This window comes from Macrobrachium rosenbergii, chromosome 8 (genome assembly GCF_040412425.1).
Source record: "Macrobrachium rosenbergii isolate ZJJX-2024 chromosome 8, ASM4041242v1, whole genome shotgun sequence".
In the NCBI taxonomy this organism is placed as follows: Eukaryota; Metazoa; Arthropoda; class Malacostraca; order Decapoda; family Palaemonidae; genus Macrobrachium; species Macrobrachium rosenbergii.
Genome location: NC_089748.1, coordinates 72036216 through 72057812, shown reverse-complemented (window position 1 = coordinate 72057812; position 21597 = coordinate 72036216). Strand labels below are relative to the sequence as shown.

The window sequence follows — 21597 nt, the reverse complement described above, 5'->3', positions numbered from 1 at the left end:
GTAAGAATCAGAGCTATATAAGCCTTCAGTCACTACCAAAGGATCCCTCCAAAAAAAGGAGGACAACAATGGCAGCAGCATCCCCTCCAAAGCAGACAATGCTCCTACCAGGAAAAAGGAAAGTCAACTCCTTAACTGCATATTAAAGGCAAGGGAAGAGGTGGAGCCCAGTAGGACTTGCATATTCAGGGTCGTCCTCAGCATCACATGCAGTTGAAGTCTCCTTGGGGACAGTACAGTGGGCCACATATTTTTCACCCCTAAAGGAGTTTTCAAAAAAAGAAAATTACCTCTCTTAGAAGAGGCCATAGAGAAAGACATGTTTACTTGCCACCACTATTTAGTGCCCCCAAAAAGGATTCTTCCGAACAAAGGGTGATCATCGACCTCTCAAGTTTGAATACGTATTGTTTGTAAATTTTTCTACATACAGTCACCACCTGACTTACGGACATTCAAGTTACAAACAGACAGGGTCACAAGTTAAAACGGTGTTCGGAACACTCGCCTTTGCCACCTGTAAGTTCAGAGTTTGCTCTGCACACCTGTTCTGCTATTAAGACATTTCGCAAAGAACAGAAGAACACAAGGAAGAAGAAAAACCTGTTCCTTTAACCCCTTCCCTGATTATCTTGGTTATTCTTGTGATTAACTCCTGTGTATTCTTCTTACAATCATGAGAATACTCGTTCATACTCATAAAATATTCCTCCTTATTTCTATCTTCCCAGTTTAACTCATTCTTTGATAAATTCCCATTTTCTATAATTCCTCTCCACATACGAAACATTTAGTATATATTTTTGTCAATAGATGGCAGTGTGCATTGCTTACTTTATGTATTTCCAGTGTCAGATGCTGCTCCTGCAAAATTCCTTAAGTTCATAACTTTCAAAGCATGGAAAAAATACTAAATTTTGAATGTTGTATGAACCTAAATTCTATTTTCTTTACATTTCTAACATCCAAAGTACTATAATTCTTTATAATATTGCATGATTTGAAAATACAGAGTTAACTCATGAATGTAAACATGACATATTTCAAAGTTCATTACTGTATATCTTCCGTAATTTTAATTTTTCATCAGAATTAAATCATTTTTCACCAGAGTTATGCACTACATGTTAACTTTTACAGAACAACTAAAAAGAAATAAAAAGCATGTTTAATTTTTTTTTACACATTTTTGCAAAAATACCCGAAAGGGAAGGGGGTAATCTATGACCCCCGAGTTAACTCGGGGATGTGAACATCAACAAAAATTATGCACTGCTTATTAAAAACCAACTTACGAACCATTCAAGATATGAACAGCCATCCAGAACATAACTCGATCATAATAGTCTGTTTTATTTGACTGGACAGTCGGATGTCTGGTATTATATGGAAATAAACAACTACCCCTGTGAATAGCTCAAACTCCTGAATTATGTAAAAATGCTTAAAACGGCCTATATTGAGTTTCAAAAAAGAAAAAAAAAAAAAAAACTTAAAATGGACATATTGTGCAACAGGCAGTGCTTGGTTATCATTGATCCGTTTTACAGCGCTTTCAGTGACGACCATAACTGGATTTTTGACACAGATCCTCATTAGCACTACATCCCCAGTTATCGGGCGCTGACCCCACTTATCAGCATCGATTTGTTATCAGCTTTGATCCCCGTTATCAGCACCGATAACTGATATCAGCGCCTATTATTGCCGCATGGTTTAACTATTGTCACATTGTTGGGAAAAAATCTTTCGCCAATAACCGGAGACTGCCTGTACCCGAATATTTTAATAGTTTTATCACAAAAAGTGCAGTTAGTCATGAAAATGAAAATACAGTAATTCGTGAATATTCTCTATGAAAAATACCGCAAATAAGTGAATTTTCTGCGAATAATGTGTGTATACTGTATGTTCCAGTAGAGAATCCAGTGAATAGGGAAGCCACAGTTCCATTAACTGATAGGCATGGGTCCACTATACTAATTTATTTTATGGGAGCTCAAGAAAGAAGGAATTTAATTGTTGGCCTGCCTAGATGATTGGCTAATCTGGGGAGGCACCAGAGAAGAATGCTGATGAAACCTGAGAGTGGTAGTCGACAGACTCCTGTCAAAAGGTTTTCTAATAAATAGGAACAAGTCCCACCTTACATCCAGCAGACATTTTTTGAGGCTGGGATTTTTTTTGTGGCTGGCTGTTTCTTCCCAACAGCACTCAAACCAGAATAAGGAAGAACCCAAGAAGATTCCTTGCACAGCCCAGTTTGCATCTATGGTAGATCTAATCCTGAAATTACAACTGTAGAATGTAAACAGAGTTTGGCTCTTCCGTGTCAGGAAAAAGCTTTGAGATCATCTTCAAATGAGATTGGGAAGATACTCTGTCCGTGGATCTGGAAGGGGTCTCTGGCAAACAGATAATACATATGGATGTCTCCTTGGCAGGTTGGTCGAGGCCATTGGGAGGACTGTAAGGTAACAAGATGATGGTGACCTATTCTGAGGAAGTGTCATATCAGCTTCCTGGAGCTGTTGGCTGTCTTTCCATCTAAGAAAATTGAAATCTCCAAAAAGGTCTCGCATTTTGTTGGTCCTAGACAATATGACTGCAGTGTCTTATATCAAGAGGTTGGGCTCACGCTCAGCCCCTCTAGAGTCAGTATTGGAATTTCCCAAGTGCCACTTGGCTTCCTAGCGCCAAGTTGTTTCTGAGTGTCCAGAAGCGCCCGCGTGCACGGAGACTCCTAAGCACCCACTGACACCTGACTACCCAGTCTCCTCTTCTAAGTGCTCGGCGCCAGCTTCAGTTTTGGCAGCACCAGCTTCCCACTGCCAGACTTCAACTTCTTTAGTCATGGAACCAGCTTTAGCTCCCATCCAACAGAGGTTGGATGAAATCTTAGGTTTTTTGTAAAAACCTCCTCCTGTGGCTAAGCCGGCCACAGACTTCTCCTTATCACCAGTGTCTGTGGAAGAGGAGTCTATTAAGGATGCAGATGATGACTCTCCTTCTACTGCAAATGCAGCACTTCTTCATTTTTTACTCCGGAATTTTCCTGCCTTTTTCTCGCCAGTGGCCCCATCCTCTCCTGCCTCCACATTCATGATGAGCAATCAACCTGTCAAGTCCTCTAGGTTGCCCAAGACAGTGCTTTCTATGCCAGTAAGGCAGGCACTGAGCAAAGTAGGTACTTGGCTATCAGTCAAGAGGAAGCAAGGGAAAGCTTCTTTTAGTTTTCCTCCTGCCCAGCTTGTTAATAGAAGGTACGTTTAACATACGTTTCTAATGCCACTGGAGAAGCTCCTTCCCTGGGGCCCGCTGCCTTCTCTCAGGGGGACATCTCCGCGCTCATTGCCTCCTCTCGGAGATCAGCTTTTTCTTCAGCTAAGGTCATGTTTTCGGCAGCCAAAATTGACCATTTGCTTCGGAACCTGTTCAAGGTATTCCAGGTTGTCAGCTTCTTGGACTGATTAGTTGGCACCTTGGCATGGAAGATACAAGACTACTCTGACTGCCTGCCCTGCCTCCTGAACACTTGAGTCCTCTCTTGAACCAAAAAAATTGTCAGAGACAGCCTCAAGATAGGGAGTTTTAGCCTCTTTTTACAATGGGAGTGTAAAAGAAGAGAGAAACTATGGTGTTGAAAAAGTTCATACACCACTGAGTTGACTACCGTTTAAACAAACAGAAGTCGGGTGCATTCCTTTCCACCCTGATGCCCTCCTCCCCTTGCATGGACATAAGGGCATAAACAAATTGAGATTCTTTGCCAAGTTATTTACCTCTTTCTGAAAGTGGGCGGGACTAGTTACCTACACCAAAACAAAAGATCGCTACCGCGAGTTTTCAAATTTTAGCTGCAATGCTAGTTAGAAACTATAGCTATGTAAATACTTGGTAAGTATATTTAAAACTTTATTTTATTATAAAAATTTCATATTGTTAGTTCCCTTCTCCAGTCTATTGAACTGCAAAGGCCAGCTCCTGCAAGGCTTTCCATTACCTGGTCCCTGAATAAGGTTCCTTGACTCCTGTCATCCCCTCGGTTCAGTGGGCTCAATACAATTACAACTCATTGCTCCAAAAGGCAGTCTTCTTGACTGCTTTGGCATTAGGAGCTCTGGTTATTGTAATGGGTTCTCTTAGATGGGGACAAAGTTTCATCACTTGTACACTTAGTTGTCATTTACTATTGTCTCCTGGCCTTTCATTCTTGGCCAAGAATGAGAACCTTTTAAAGGGAAAATCCCCTTGTTCTGATAAGGGAACTCGTGTTTTGGATAAAACATGATGTCCCTTATGTTGATGTCACTGCAAACTTCTCAGATGGTCCTATTTTTCTTAAACCCTAGAACAAACAAACCATCCTCTCAACATGGGCAGAGAATTATTTTAGTCAACCTCATTAAAAAGGCAGACCCTCACTCCTTTCCTGAGTTGCATGACATCCAAAAGTTGAGTACATCGTTAACTTCGGAAGTGTTTCGTTTGAAGAAGTCCAAGGGTTGGTTATTAGAAGTAGTATTCCTGAAACTGGGAAGGCACAGTAATCCTGCACCCAGACCTGACATAATTAGGTAAATAACCTTAGAACCACAAAGAATAATACATACGTAGGTTCTTGTGTTGTTTCCTGTTCTTTATTGCCAAACCCTAATGGGTATGCAGAATAAAGAAAATAGTCGATAACCTGTGACTTTACCTTGGATCAAAAATTCTTGAAGCACTATTGGCTTGAGAGTGGTGGTCATACTGAGATATTGCCAGGAAAGGTGCAATAATCTCGCAGTCAGGCCCAACATTATTAGGGAAGTAACCTTAAAACCACAAAGAATAATACATATATAGGTTCATTTGTTGTTTCTTGGTCCTTATTTCCTAACCCTATATAGGTTCTTTTGTTGTTTCCCTTCTTAATTTCCAGACCCTAAAGGGTATCCAGAATAAAGAAAATGGTTGATAACCAGTGACTGTGCTTTAGACCAAAAATTAGCAAGGTGGTTGGGATTTATTTACATTATTAGTAGTTAAACCATTTCGTCACCTGTCAATTTCTTTTTTAAGCTCCTTTGAAGACGAGCAGTGGCTACACTGTAGAAAAACAGGTTTTGACATAAGAAAAACTTATTTTTTGTAGCTGCTGTGAGTCCTCAGACCCACCCACTTTCCCTGACAAAAAGGCATGGGACTGGGGTGAACATTTATCATGCGCAGCCCTGGCGTGTAATGAGGAAAATAGCCAACATATGTGCTGTTGTCACATCTGTGCAAGTAGGATGAAGGAAAAAATTGAGGTAGTTGTTGTAGGACAGAAGATAGAGCCTTCTTGTCCTGAGTCCTTTATATTCTATCACTGTACCAACCAGCACTCTAGTATTCTGGCTGAGATCAACTATAAGAGAATTCTTTGAGATTGGTTGGTCTTTTTGGAGCCTTTGGGAGACTATTAGAGTGTAACTTCTTTGGTACGTACAGTAGCTGCCAAAAATAGGCTTTTCCTTCATCAAAACCTGTTTTACACAAGAAATAGGAGTAAAATTAAATTAGAGAAATTATGTACATTTTAAGTTAAATAATGGCCTGAGTTCTTTCAAAACTGAGCTGTAGATGTATAGTATATTCATTAACCATTCTTAGCCAGGAAAGACTTGCAGATGCTGTGCACCATACTGGTATTAGACTAGCCACAAGAGCTTTAAGTGGAAGGACGAGTAGAATTTGAAGCACATGCATCAGGATAGTAATCCTGTTTGGAAGCATGTTGCATGAATAGCATGCTTGGTCACATGTTGTCACTGGTGATGATCAGTCCTCTCAGCTTGGGGGGATTTAACCTTTTGAGTATTTGAAGGAAAGTGGATCAAATTGTCCGTGCCAGAACACTCACCTTTCACTGACTGAGCAAAAATTCTTAGCAAAAATATTCTTTGATTGGTCTGTGTAACATTCTACTTCGTGCTGCATTATTGAATTTAGTGTCATTTTAAAGGTAAAGAGTTGAACTTTATCCTGATATGCCTAAAATGCCAAAAAATAAAAAGAAAATACCAGTATGAGTAAAAGTTAGCTATAATGGAAAAACTTTTAAAAATCACGATAAATTGGAGAGAAAGGATATCCAATTTTTTTTATACAGTGTAAAAGTGTGATAAATTGTCTTTCCAGTGATAAAAAATTCATTACTATTTGAGCAATGTATGATACCACAAAGTGCATTTTTAAAACGGAAAAAATACTCAGGTGGCTTAAGTTGGATAATAGTTTGTTGCATTTTAAGAAAGTTTGCCATAAATTTTAATGTATACTATACTCCATGACAAGAAGAAGTATCCCTATGCTCCATATTCAGATTTCATTTTTATAACGCTTTTTTTATGATTTATGGCAAATTTATCAAAAAATTATCATTTGATGAGAACTGTAGTCACAGTCAGAATCTCAAGATTGAAAAATGGATGGCGACCATAATCATCATCAGAACCTCAAAAGGTTAATATTACATTTTGGGGGAAAGATGAATCTTAGCAGCTTCTTGTAACTCGGTGCAAACAATATAGGAGATGAATCCACTGGAAGGTGGTTTATCTTCCATTGTGTGGTTGAACTCTGTTAACCCTTTAACGCCGAAGCCCTATTTACAAAAACGTCTCCCGTATGCTGGCGGCGTTCGTGAGTTAAGCGAAGCAGAAAAAAGTTTTTTCAAAAATCACATCACGCTTAGTTTTTAAGATTAAGAGTTCATTTGGCTCATTTTTTTTTTTGTCATTGCCTGAAGTTTAGTATGCAACCATCAGAAATTAAAAAAATATCATTATCATATATAAATATTGGAATATATGACAGCATGAAAAAAAAAACGGAATATAATTGTATACAAATGGGCACTTGTAAGCAAAACAGTTAAAGCTAATGACTTAATTTTTTTTAGTTGTGTTGTACACTACATTGCGATGATTTTGGTATATAACAAATTTTAAACGATCAAAGCAACACAGAGAAAATATTATCACAAAATGATGCATGAATTGCAACGAGCGGACGAAAAAATTCAAAAGACCATAAATCGAAATATTGTGCTAGAGACTTCCCGTTTGTTGAAAAATGAAGCTAATTGATTGAATATTACTAGACTGAAAGTGTTTTAGCTAATTGAAGTTTTTCGACCATTTCGTCGAAAGTTAAAGTTGACCGAAAGTCTAATTTTTTCTATTTATCGTGATTTATATGAAAATATTTCAAAACTGATAAAAGCTACAACCATGAGTTATTTTTTGTTGTATTGTAAATGAAATTATGAAAAACATTTTCATATAGAAAAACTTTATGTAACGACTAATATAAAACGGTGCAAATATTACAACAACTAAGACTAAAGAATTTCTGAGATGTTCACACACGAGTTACACACAAGAGACGTAAGGAAAATGTTTTTTTAAAATTCACCATAAATCGAAATATTGTATAGAGACTTCAATTTATTGCAAAATAAAGGTAAACGATTGAATATTACTAGAATGTAAGAGTTTTAGCTTACATTGCGTTTTGACCATTTTGGTCGAGTTAAAGTTGACTGAAGGTTGAAATTTTGGCAGTTATTGTGATTTATGTGAAAATATTTCAAAACTGATAAAGCTACAACCATGAGCTAATTTCTGTTGTATTCTACATGAAATTGCACACCTTTTCATATATAAAAGTTTATGTTGACTAATGTAAACGATGCAAACATTATACAAAGTGACAAAAGAATTTCTGAGATGTTCGCAGTTATGCATGAGGACGTAAGGAAAAAATTTTTTTTTTTTTTTTTTTTTTTTTTTTTTTTTTTTTCAAAAATTCACCATAAATCGAAATATTGTGCTAGAGACTTCCAGTTTGTTGCAAAAATGAAGGTACATGATTGAATATTACTAGAATGTAAGAGTTTTAGCTTATAATTGCATTTTTTTACCATTTCGGTCGAGTTAAAGTTAACCAAGATAGGTTGAAATTTTGGCAGTTATCGTGATTTATAGAGAAAATATTTCAAAACTGATAAAGCTACAACCATGAGTTATTTTCTGTTGTATTCTACATGAAATTGCACATTTCCATATATAAAACTTTATGTAACGACTAATATAAAACAGTGCAAACATTAAGACAACGTGACTGAAAGAATTTCTAAAGCGACATAAGGAAAAAGTTTTTTAAAAATTCACCATAAATCAAATATTGTGCTAGAGACTTCCAATTGGTTGCAAAATGAAGGTAAATGATTGAATATTACTAGAATGTAAGAGTTTTAGCTACAATTGCGTTTTTTTACCATTTCGTCGAAATCAAAGTTGAAATGTTGAAATTTTTATAAGTTATCGTGATTTATATAAAAATATTTCAAAACTGATAAAACTACAACCATGAGTTATTTTCTATTGTATTATATATGAAATTATATATTTTCATATATAAAACTTTATGTAACAGCTAATATAGAACAGTGCAAAAATTATACAAAATGATATATAAAGAATTTCTGAAATTTTCGGTTGAGTTATAAATGGCGAAGAAAAAAGTTTTTCAAAAATTCACCATAAATCGAAATATTGTGCTAGAGACTTCCAATTTGTTGCAAAATGAAGGTACATGATTGAATATTACTAGAATGTAAGAGTTTTAAAATACTGTGTTTTTCACCATTTCGTTTAGCCAAAAAGTTGACAGAAGGTTGAAATTTTTGTAGTCGACGTTTACTCGTCCACTGCATTCAACAGACAATTTTAGTCGACGTTCTTACGCCCAACAGGCGATTTTCTTGGTTAATAATAATAATAATAATAATAATAATAATAATAATAATAACAACAATAATGTCTACCCAAACACATTATGAAAATGTCAAATCTTGCCAATCACATTACAAATTTTATCCTACCAGAGCCACCATAGTGGCTAACCACAAACTAAATAAAATCTAATGTAAGAATGCACTCTATCGTTGGTGAAAGGGAATGATGTTACCATGGTACTGCAGGTTGCCCTTGGGCAAGTTTTATATAACTTTTAAACCTCCTTTGTTAGGGTTCAGCTCCAATCCCTTGTGGAAGGTTTCTTGGTAAGAGACTAGAAACCTAACTCCCAAAAGAAAAGACAGTAATGGGGACATGTTAAGGATGCAGCAGAGGATTCCAATTCTGACTTGAAAGAAGCTATAATGGTGCCACTCTTGAGCTGTCCTGGTTTAGCATGACACTGAAAGACAATATTCCACTTAAAGTGGCTGGATAGTTTTATGTTAGCTACTGATTGTCATAAATCACCTGGGTCCACTTGCCTAAAATCTTGGTGTAATGCTAGACCTTTAAAAATATATAGCACCATAGAAACCCTGACAGTTTAGTGAATTAATACTAGATATTAAATAATGATGAATGATGCTCCACTTATCCATTTTTCAGATTTCCAGAGGAATAAGGTTCTATTTATCTAGTTTTTAGAACTCTTAAATGTTTTGGATATTTAAAAATTAAATGAAAATTTGTATAGTTACCAAAACTTGAACTTGGTGCGCATTCTGCTAGCTTTGCCCTTAGAGATGACTATATTGAAAAAGACATTGCAGGGATGTTTCTCCATGGACATCCAGTAAAATGAAAATGTTTTGTGTGTCAAGCAAATGTTAAGTTTGAAGATTCCTGTAATTTTGAAGAAATTTTTTAGGTACACAATTCGTGCATTTTCTCAGTTTGATTAAGCTAAGTTACCTTAATCTTTTTGGTCCTTAAAAACAGTATTTGAGAGTTTAATATTGTATCTCACAAGAACAGCTGATGTTGGGCTTTTTATATACAACTAGCTGACCAACCTGGCGCTGCCTGGGAAAATTGTGAATGAGATCAGGGGATGGTTCAGGAATAAATCTCTCTCTCTCTCTCTCTCTATAGTTGCTTCAGTTACATTGCCCAGCATTTTTGATGTTTTATATTTCACCCCTCCTCACCCCCCATTCCTGCTTTCTGTCCGGTTAGCCCATATTGTGATTAGGATAGGGACACGGACATTTGGGAGTCAGTTCCCACTTGTGCCATTAGTGGAACATCCAACTTCATAAAAGCCAATGATATCTTTTCAAGATTTATTATTATTTTATTATATATATATATATATATATATATCTTTTATGCAAAGTAGTCTTGAGGATATTAGTACCCTGACCCCATGATGGTAAAATTCTGGCACAGTCGATGACTAATGGAACGTCTCTCCCGAATCTCCCTTTAACATAGATAGAAAATGCTACAACGGAACATCTTGTTCCAAGTAAAATATCAATCCCTAAAGACTCAAGAGTCTAGAAAGTGAAAAAGAAACAAATAATAACAAATTGGTAAACCCAGTATTGTAACACTGAACCATACATAAAGGACAATAACTCTAAAATAGAAACAAGTAATCCCCCTAAAACCCCATCAACACAAGACAGCTCATCACCGATGAATGTGAAAAAAAAAAAAGAAATAACTATCGACTAAATCCAACACTAGTTCATTTTGAACATATTTTTGGACCAGACAATTGGTCCAGATTTTTAATATTAAAAGCAGAAGAACAGATCTCACCAGCCATTTTAGAGAACAAATTATTAAATATACACCCCACACAAGACATGGAATGTAGACATATCAGAAAACAATGAATGGCTAATACAAACAACAACCAAAGCCCAATCAACAACCTTTCTACAAATAACCAACATAAAATGAAATAAAAGTAACAGTAACCAGCCATGAAACACTTTAATTATACACAAGGCACAGTAATGCTCCCAGACAATGATGAAAAGAGCTACCATCAAACAAATCTTAATTGACTTCTTTAAACTAAGATACAATAACATACATGACTTGGAATTATATGCTGTCCCAAGTAGAAGGGATGCAAATAAACTTATTAAAATAGTCAAAATAAAAATTTACAAAACCGGGAACTACCACGAAAAATAAAAATTTGGGGACTGAATAGAGAGGTTCGCCCTTTGTTCCTAAACCTCTCCAATGCTCTAACTGTCAAAAATATGGCCATTCAACCAAAAAAGATGTAGAAATAACGCTTATATGTGCTGTATGTTCTGGAAAACCACACAACAAATTGGAAATGCAAACCTTCAAATGTGTAAATTGCAAATTAAATCATCATGCTAAATCTAAAGACTGTATATTTTATCAATATTATACAGAATTACAAATGTTAATGGACAGAACTGGTATGCCTGCTAACTAAAAGCCAAACTCGAATTAAAGGTGAGAGGAATCAATGACCCAGCAAACTCCATTCATATTCAAATATTGTAACAACTCATAATAAACATAAAGAATCTCAACACAGAATAGATGTGACACACTCTCCTCCTCTACTATTCATAAAAGCCCAAGAGTACAGTTACAACAGGCCTCCCCAGCAATGGTAAGTTAATCATTCAGAAACTAATTCCAATGATATGGAAAATCAACAGAGGTTAATAATCCAGATCTGGAAACTCATAATGCATTAACATCATCACAGAAAACTTAATTGACAAAAATAACTATAATAAAAAAAGGAAAGTAATTGACAGAACTCCCTAAGGAAAAAACCTAACATTCCATTCACAGATCGATCTAGCAAAATCCCAGTCTCACCCATTAATCAGAAACAGATTACATTAACTGCATCACAAGTGGAAATCCATAGTGTTCCACAATCCAAGACAAATATAAATAATAATTCCCAAATATGGATAAATCAACTATTCTGCACTCTCATCAACAAATCAATGCAGAAACTTCAATTAAACATCCCACTGAAGAACCAAAACCCATAAAATTAATCAAATTACAACCACATCAAATCAACCTCAACAAGACCAAAGAATAGTAATAATAATAAACCTAAAATTCAAATCAAAATTTTGTACCAGCACATCGGAGATCCAGTATGCCTATACCAGAAATTCCTAACAAAAAATATTACAACATCCAGTAATGGGAGCATAGATGGGGACCCAGAATTTAGAACCATTCCTTGAACACTGGAACATGATTTATCTTGTGGATGTCAAGAGTGTTTCATCATTACGCATAATCGCTTACCTAACAAAATGAAAATATAACCCGAAATTTCATAAATAACTTTACTTAGGTTCCGAATGTTCTTTAACATTCCATCAAGATGGCTAACTATGCTCAGAATCCTTAAAACTAAAGAAAACATGATCAAAACTCAAATAGATTTTCTAATAAGGAAATATGAAGAAGAACCGATCAATGCATCAAATATTCAGCAATCAAACCTAGCTGCAAAGAAACCACAAAGCAACACAAACTCTCTTAAATGTTACGGGATGTATCTAAATCATCAATTAACTTACAAAATCTAACGCCATTCCCCAAACAATGACCAATAAAATAATTCAGTGGAACATGAATGGATTTTCTACCGGCTCGCCAGGTGAAATCCAGAGAATACTAAAGGAACATAAACCTGTTTTTTAGAAACTAGTAAATTAGCTTGCCACTCACCAATAGTGGATGGCAAGCTAGAACAGCTATATATGTTCATAATAATTCAACTTATGAACCCCTAAATATTACATCACTGTCATATCAAATAACTGCAATCAAATTGCATATGCCAGACAATCAAATTGTTCTATAATAAATCTATATAAGCAGCCAAATTTTAACTCAAACTTTAGTGATTTACCACAAATAGTAAATAATGTAAATGGCCCCTACTAATAGTAGGCTATTTTTAATGCCCATAACCCATTGTGGGACAGCTCACATGCTAGTAACTTAGTTGCTCAAACATTGAGAATTGCATAAATGTTCAGAATTTACATTGCCTGAATGAAAGTGGGGATTCACCAACGCACTTCTCAAAAACTCATTTAACCTTCTCCTCAATAGATATTTCATTATGTTCACTGGAATTAATTGAAAGACTGGAATGGAATGTCCTAGACTTACCACACATATACTAGTGATCACTTTCCAATTGTTTTGAATTATTTGAACAACCAAAACAATCATTTCCCATAAAATATAACTTACTGAAAGCTGACTGGGATAAATACAATTTACAAACTAGAAATATCCTCCCTTCCCATTAAATCAAAACAATAATGTCACAATGATTTCTTTTCCAGTTTTGTAATCAGTGCTGCAGATAAATGCATCCCCAAAACTTCTTCAACCCCTAATATATCCCCTGCTCCATGGTGGTCTAATAATTTCTCTTAAATCGAACCAAACACACACTGGCACGTAATTTGAGTAGACTAAAGTCCAGATTAAACACCCTTAATAAAGGCCCTTGTAATATAAACAACCAAACAAGATAATAGTTATAAGTATAACTATTGATCACATTAAACCACTTTTCAATAAATATAATGCAAAATTTCAAAACAATAATATTCAAAAGCTCAGTCGTGGAAAATTATGGCATCGGAATTGTCACCAAATACTTCAATTAAGGAAATATGGCACAAAATCCAGAAAATCAGTGGTAAACATGTAAGACCACCTAGAAGCCCAATACTATAATGGCAAACAAAATCATAACCTACAAGATATTTCAAAATATATTAGCCAAACATATAGAAGATATTAGTGCTTATTCTAATTTAGATGAACACTTCAAAGGAATTAGAACACAAAAAAATAAATCATACACTTAATTTTGAAACTGATGAGGACCTTGATTATAACCTAAGAATTCAATATGAACGAACTTAATTTTGCCCTAAAATCATGTCTATCATCAGCCATGGGCATGATATGATTTCTTTTGAAATGATCCAGAATTTAGCCACACTAGCTAAAGAATTCTTATTAAAATTATATAATAGCATATGGCTAACGATGTCTTCCCAACTAAATGAGACATGCACAACATAAATTTCCATCAGTAAACCAGAAAAGACCCTAGCAACCCCACTAATTATAGGCCAATATCGATCATATTAAAAGGATTTGAAAAGAAAAAGCTGACAGTGGCTATTTTCTTTGATGTAGAAAGCATATGATACCACATGGGAGATACAATATTATGCACAACTCCACAGGTCCAATATTCGAGGTCACCTTCCAATATTTATCAATAATTTTCTAACAAATGTATATTTCAAGTAACGATAGAAAATACATATTCAAATTGCTACATACAAGAGGAGGGTATCCCCAAGGCAGTGTTTTGAGCTGCATCTATTTGCCCTGGCACAGATGACATTACTATGAACCTGGGCCTGAGTGGGTGGGTGTACAAAATAGTTTGTATGTGGATGATTTTGTAATTTATTATTTGTTATTCTTTGAGACATGCTCAAAGAATACTTAATATAGCAATAAAAATATAACCACTTGACCAATTCCGTAGGGCTTTCAAGTTGTCGGTAATAAACAAATGGCATTGTCTTCACAAAGACAAAAGATGTTGAAACAACAAACCATTAAGTTATATCTTTATAATGAAGAGATAAACATGTGCAATAGTGTTAAATATTTGGGTATAATTTTGACCAACATTTAAATTGGAAAGATCATGTCAAAATATATCAAAGCCAAAGGATCTAAAGCCCTTACTTTATTAAAGAAAATCTCACACACCAAATGGGGTGCAGGACGAGACACAATGTTAATGTTATACAATGCAACAGTACTATCAATTATAAATTATAGCTGTCCAATTTATTCAACTGCCTCAGAAACAACTTAAAATCTCTAGATGCTTTACATCGTTTAGGGAGCACGAGGCGTAACAGAGCCTTCCGTCATCTCCAACTGTCTTGAAATCTTAGCAGAGGCAGGCCAGCTGCCTCTAAAATATTACAGAGACTCTAATTACTTTAAGAAGAGGTTTATCCCTTCAAGCAGGCACATCTCCTGCATCAAATAAATTTCTCAATCAAAATACAAATAATAACCCAAATCAAAACTCATTTACTAAAAACTAATCATCTATTGAATTTACATAACACATACCCAATTTACCCAAGAAATAAAATCTGGTCACACCATGGACACTAAAACGGGCAAAATATGCACATATTTATCATATCTTTCAAAGAAATATATGTCCAACACAGAAATGTACAATCAACATGCCATGGAACACATAAGACGAAGGGTAATCCCTTCATAATCTACACAGATGGATCCAAAATGAAGCTGGAGTGGGCTCATCAGCCTATTCAAGTGATAAACTATCCAAATGGGCCTTCCAATATCATCAGTATTTACAGCAGAATTAACAGCCATACAATTGGCTCTCAAGATTATAACAAAAAAGGAATTCCTTCAGCACTCAGTATTGAGCGACTCAAGAAGTGCAATTGAAGCAATAGGATCATTTAAATCAAATAATCACCTTGTCCAAAATATACAACAGGAAATACATCAGTTAATTACAAACGCCTTCAAATTCAAATTTGTTGATCCCAGCCCATGTAGGCATTGAGGGTAATGAGAAAGCAGATAAAGCTGCAAAATTGGCTTGTTCAATCCCCAACTACTATGAAAGCCCCTTATCAGACTGGCTAGCATCAGTTAAACTCCTTTAATTTATAGGGATTGGCAAAATGATTGACAAATATACCCCCATAAAACAAACTAAAAACAAATTAAGAACAGTTAAAGTGGCATTCTTCTACCTAAAAAGCAAAGAATCAATGAGGTTATTTTAACAAGACTCAGAATAGGACACTCCAGACTCACATGGTCATCTGATGTCAACTCCGCACACAAACCAACAACTTGTGAAAGATGTAACATCCCAGTAACAATCAAACACATATTGATTGACTGTCCCAGATGGCATCATGAAAGAAAGACTTATTTACAAAATAAATCAATAAAGGATATTCTAGCAGAAGGTAATCACTTTTTCAATTAATAATATCATTCTCTTCTTAAACAAAAATTAAATTGATAAGTAAAATATAATCTTCTCCCCACCCTTTTTTTTCTAATTCCCCTTTTTTTATTATTTTATTTAGTTAACTACTTAATTTTTGTACTCTTTCCCCCATTCTTTTCCCAGCCCGAGAAGAACCCTAAAAGAGTTCAGAGGTCTGGTTAAACCAATCATTTATAACTAACTAACCCCCCATTCCTATTGGGGTGAACTTAGATTTAAAGGGCACGAGGAGTGTCATCTCAGCGACATCAAAAACTACGGATCAGAAACTAATATCTGTCTTTTTTGACATTTTATTTTTCACCCATTCTCACTTCCTCCCTTTCCTATCAGGGCTGAACTTGGACTTAAAGGGCATTGGGAGTGTCACTATTCATCTCAGCTACTTTGAAAACTATGGATTAGACACTAATGTCTGTTTTCAGTTATTTGTACGTGTCACCCCTTCCCCCCCCTTCCTATCGGGGCTGAACTTGGACTTAGAGGGCATCGGAAGTGTCACAGTTCATCTCAGGGAGCAACCTCAAAAACTATGGATTAGACACTTAAGATCTGTGTTTTTTGGTTAATTTTACATGTTAACCCCCTTCCCACCCCTTCTCACCTCCCCTTCCTATCAGGCCTGTCGTTTCTGGTTATTTTTACATGTTACCCCTTCATACTCCTTCTTGCCCCTCCCCCCCCTTCCTATTGGGGTTGAACTTGGACTTAAAGGGCATCGGGAGTGTCACTATTCATCTCAGCGACCTCAAAAACTGGATTAGACACTAATATATGTCATTTTCGGTCATTTTTACATGTCACCCCCTTCCCACCCTTCTCAACCCCTCTTCATATCGGAGCTGAACTTGTACTTGTGGCATTGGGAGTGTCACTTCATCTCAGTGACCTCGAAAACTATGGATTAAACACGAGAATCTGTCTTTTTCAGTTATTTTTACATGCCACCCCCTTCCCACCCTCACCCCCTTTGGTGCCAGTGATGTCTTACCCCCACAGTATTCTTTCCCAGATAGTAAGTCACATGTATACCAAGTTTGGTTTAAATTGTGCAATGCGTTTCAGAGTTATGCGGGAACATACACACACACACATACATATGTACATCCATTTTTATATATATAGATTTGTGCATACTAGACGGTGATGCAGTATATGTTTTACTCCTAAGTTATGATTTTGAACTCTCTCATTCGCTGTACAATACAGTCTTTGTTATTAAATAATCGGCATATTATTTCCCTTCCAATTCATTGTACTGTATTACATAAAGTTAAGCATACTGTAGAATATAAATAACAGATTGGTTGAATCTGGGCTTGGCCTACACTAGTTAGTATAAGCTGCTATGGGCTTCACTGTTAAGGAAACTCGAAACTTTTATATTTTTATTTTATTTATTTTTTTTTTTTTGTATTTAAAATATTCAAATTGATTAAATTTATATATATGAAAGATAAAATTTGTAGTTTACGTTAAATTCAAAGGAGAATTTTTATGACATTTTCAACTTGTCAGTCTCAATTATCCATTTATAATGTAACTTGCTATTCTTGTTCATTGTTATTTTGTGTTGACTGTAGGATGCAGAAGTTACTTTTTGATACTTACAGAACATTTCTGCAAGTAAATTTATAATTACTAGTTACTGCTTGTAAAATCTAGTTATTATGTCAATCAGTGATTGTTACACTTATTAAGCTGTTAGCCTGTTTTGATGCAGGTGTTTGTAATTCTGAGAGAGGTAATTTTTATAATATATGCATATGTTCCTTTCCATATTTGAGATATTGGTATTGACCATCATTGTTTTTTATTTTCAGAGGACTGGATGGTAGATCAAGATCCACCACTCCAGACCCACTGTCACCTGATCGCCCCGTGCAGACATCACCCCCAGTTCCAGGAGGTCCACGTACTGGACCATCAAGCCCTAATGGGCAGCAAGTATATCAGGGTGTCCCTGGTTCTCCAACTCTTCATCATCGTATGAAACAACTGGGTGGTGTACCAACACCTCTTGCTATGTCCTCTCCATTGAGGCGTTCAAATCCAAGCACTCCAACACAGCCTCGTCGACCTGATTTTATTGGCATTGGTAATGATGGGACAAGAGGACCTCCTCAATATTATCCTCAGTATTCATATGAGCCACCTCATAATTCACAACCAAACGGTTCCCCACAGCGTCGATACATGTCTGAATCAGAGCTTATACGACAGCCTTCCGAACCCAGTGGAGGTTATCCTAGGACAGCCACAATGTTTGATAATATCCAAGAGCTAGCTGGATCTCCTCAACATGGTCAGTATACTTGGAGAGACCAGTCTCCTCCACAGTATTGTCAGCCTGGGCCAGGAGAACCTGGTGTCGTTTATCAAACTTGCGGACCACATGAATATCGTTCAAATCCAACCAGTCCAACTCAGACTTGTGCTCCCACTCATTATTACCCTTCCATACATCATACACAAGTAGCAGGTGTTCATGGGGCTCATTACCCTCAAACACATCAAGCTACTTACACCCATCATATAGGCCATCCTCCACACCAAGGATATCCTCCCCAGCAGCCAATGACTGTTGGCCGCAGGAATTCTGGTCCCAGTCACATAGGGCCCCAATCACCACAAATTAGACGGAAGAATTATGCAGGTGGTTTAGTAACGCCACCTACCCCAACAGAAGGTGGTAGACCAAGCCCTGGTCAAAAACGACCAGTATCTTTTGTCAGATCTCTTGATATGATGGATAGCATAGAAATGTCTTCGCGTGGGCCTCCACATCACCAAGGCCCTCATGTGGTACCTCATGAGGCTCATCATGGGGTTCCACATGATGGGCACCATGGAACTGTTTTTAATCAGCGAGGACCCCATGGTGGAACATTGAGCCCTACTCACACCCCAAAACCTGATCATCGTCTAGCCACCCCACAAGATCTTGATCGCCGTTCAACGTATGATATGAATTATGAAATAAGTGTGTGAAGGACCCAGTTTACACACCAAGCAGATGGGTAGCTTGAGTGTTTTTATGTTTTTGTGTGTATGTGTGAGTATCTGTCCCGTTGTGATGCAGTCAGCCACAAGAACGAAAGGGGGTTGAGGTGGTGTAGTGATTTTGACATTGTGCCAAGCCTAGTGTCCAGTGGAGCAAAACATAGCATGAGGGCAGACAATATGTTTTCTTGTCAGAAATTGGGCACTACTTGCCAATTTGCACCTATGCTAGTCACTTTTTGTTTTATCTCTTCCTCAAAGATCAGTGTTACTAGAAAATGAGCCTGAAGAGTTAGTGCAGCTTGGGTAACCATGAACAATTGCTACTGCTGTGTTATTGACAGTAGCAGTGTGTTGCCTAGAACTTTGGCCCTCAGATTTTACAATCAACTAAAAGAATTGAAAAAATGGGCATTTAGAGTTTGATTTCAATTGATTTATTTTATTTGCATTAGTTTAAATTACTGAAGAGATATTGTTTTTATTTTGTATTTTATAAATTTTATAAAGAAACTTGAATTTGCAATCGGAATGGGAAAAATCTGTGAAAAATCATAATATAGCTGGTTCTGTGGTCCATTTGCCATGCCTTGTAACTGTAATTATGTGTGCATTTTCCAATCTTGCCAATGCTCCGCAACACCTGCTTGGACCCTTGGGTACTGGAATTTGCAGTATTCTCCACCAAATTAACTCTCCCTGTGAATATTCCACCACCTGCCACAATACATTCCTGAACTCCATATACTGTATGTTAAACTTCCATTTTTATATGTCGGGCTCAGATCAGATCCTTGTTCCTTTCTCAAAGTTGGAATTTGCTGTTAGTGAATATCATTGCCATTCTCATATTAACTGTAGTATTACAGACTAGTCATCTTGTCTATATTTTTTTATTTACTGGGTCATTGTATATCATATAAGAGTAAATTTGCGAAATAGTTTCTGGCAAACACACTCAAAATACAAGTAATCCATAAGAATAGCAGTTGCTTCTTTCTTGCTATGTTTTAAATGTTTCAAATTTGGTGGATTTCTTGAATTTTCCTTATGTCTAAACATTATTCTTATTGGGTTACTTATTACCAGACATTATAGCATTTACAGATTACATAGGTATGAAGTAGTAAAGTGTTTTCAGCTTCACCTCAAAGGTTTGCCAATTATCATCAAAAGAAAATAGTCATGGGTTTTAAAAATGTCCACCTCCACCTGATCACCATGCCTTTGTAAGTAAAAGTCATTTTTAATTACTATGTAAATTGCTAATATTCGTTTTTCACCACTTATGTTTTCAGTTAAATGTGCAATACCTAAATGTCAGCCTTTTGCTGTTTTTATTTGTTAAAACTGTTAACACTTTTGTATGAAACAAATGATGCCAATCTAGTCTATTCCCCTGCAAAACTTTTGTATATTGGAGCTGATATTGTTACTATGCAAGAAAATGCATAGGTTAGATATTAATGTAGAAATTTCAGGCATAATGATGTAACTGAATTTCACTGATATTTAGCCAGAAATTTTCCTAGGTGCAAGAGTGTACTTTGATTACAAAGTATTCTTGAAGCATAATAAAATTATTACAGTGGCAGCCTTTACATGTACATTTTTATGTACTTAGTTCAAAATATGAGAGATTCTAATGAAAAAAATTTATAGGGTTTATAGTTTTTAATTGTATAAATTAATTGATAAAAGCTTTGTTGGCTTTTGATTTTTTAGCCATGGAACGCTGAAGGGAAAGGCAATTTGGTGCCCTTGTAGCCCAGGCTTGAAGGGATTTGGGGAAAAGGTTACAAAAAGGGTACCTTTGCCTCCATTCAAGTTTTAAGAATCAGAGGCAAGCTGCCAGAGAGTCTAGGTATAAGACTTGACAACCTGATTAAATTGTTTTATGGTTGACAACAGCCTAAGCTTGAGAGAGAATTCCATAGTTTTGGATTATAGATGGATGGAAAAGTTGGTATTATTAAGTAATATTTAAACCAGACCATTGAGTCACATTGCTATATAAACTTGAGGCTCACCCCAAAAAATCTTGGGGATAAGGTCAGCAAAGAAATTCAAAAAGAAATAATATAGAACATGGAAAATAACAAGGCAGAAAACAATGCAGCTTTGGCCGAAGGGATGCTACAAAGAACCATCAGTGCATTTACCTTCTAAAAGAGTTTTGTGCAAAAGCACACCTCAAGCATTACCCCAAATGAAGGGGAGGTGGATAGAAGTGATTTATAAACTTCTCATTAAAAAAATTTGTTTCAGTAATTCTTCAAAGAGGGCAACCACATATGTCTAGCAAATCTTGCACTTAGAGGCTAGATTGGTGATGAAAGAAAGAGAACCTGTTTTTAGAGCCAGAAGATGAGAAAGGTTTCAAAAACTATAGGACAAAGAGAAACTGCTGCAATGCAATAAAATTATATAGAAAAGGGTCGGACTAGTGCTGTTTCTTTTGAATTCTATGAATCATTGAAGTCTACTTATAAATAGGTGCAAGAACTAGCAGTTCCTTGAAAAAATAATGAAGCATCATGGTCAGTTTGTCATAAGAGGGAATAGTCTGTGGTACTTTGAGACTGGATGCCTTTCATAAGAAAGCAAGAACCCACTGCTAAGCTGTAATTTGATGAATAAAATCTAAACTTTTAATAA

The 21597-nt window shown here is 36.0% G+C and overlaps 1 protein-coding gene across 1 annotated transcript in view; it reads left to right on the top strand.

Annotated features, from left to right (window-relative positions):
- Zdhhc8 (zinc finger DHHC-type containing 8) overlaps nt 1-21016 on the top strand; it is a 158439-nt gene extending 137423 nt beyond the window's left edge. Inside the window, 1 exon segment of the mRNA XM_067108001.1 lies at nt 17760-21016. Within this exon segment, the coding sequence (XP_066964102.1) occupies nt 17760-18927 (1168 nt within the window). The 3' untranslated portion in view covers nt 18928-21016.
- The last annotated feature ends 581 nt before the right edge of the window (nt 21017-21597 follow it).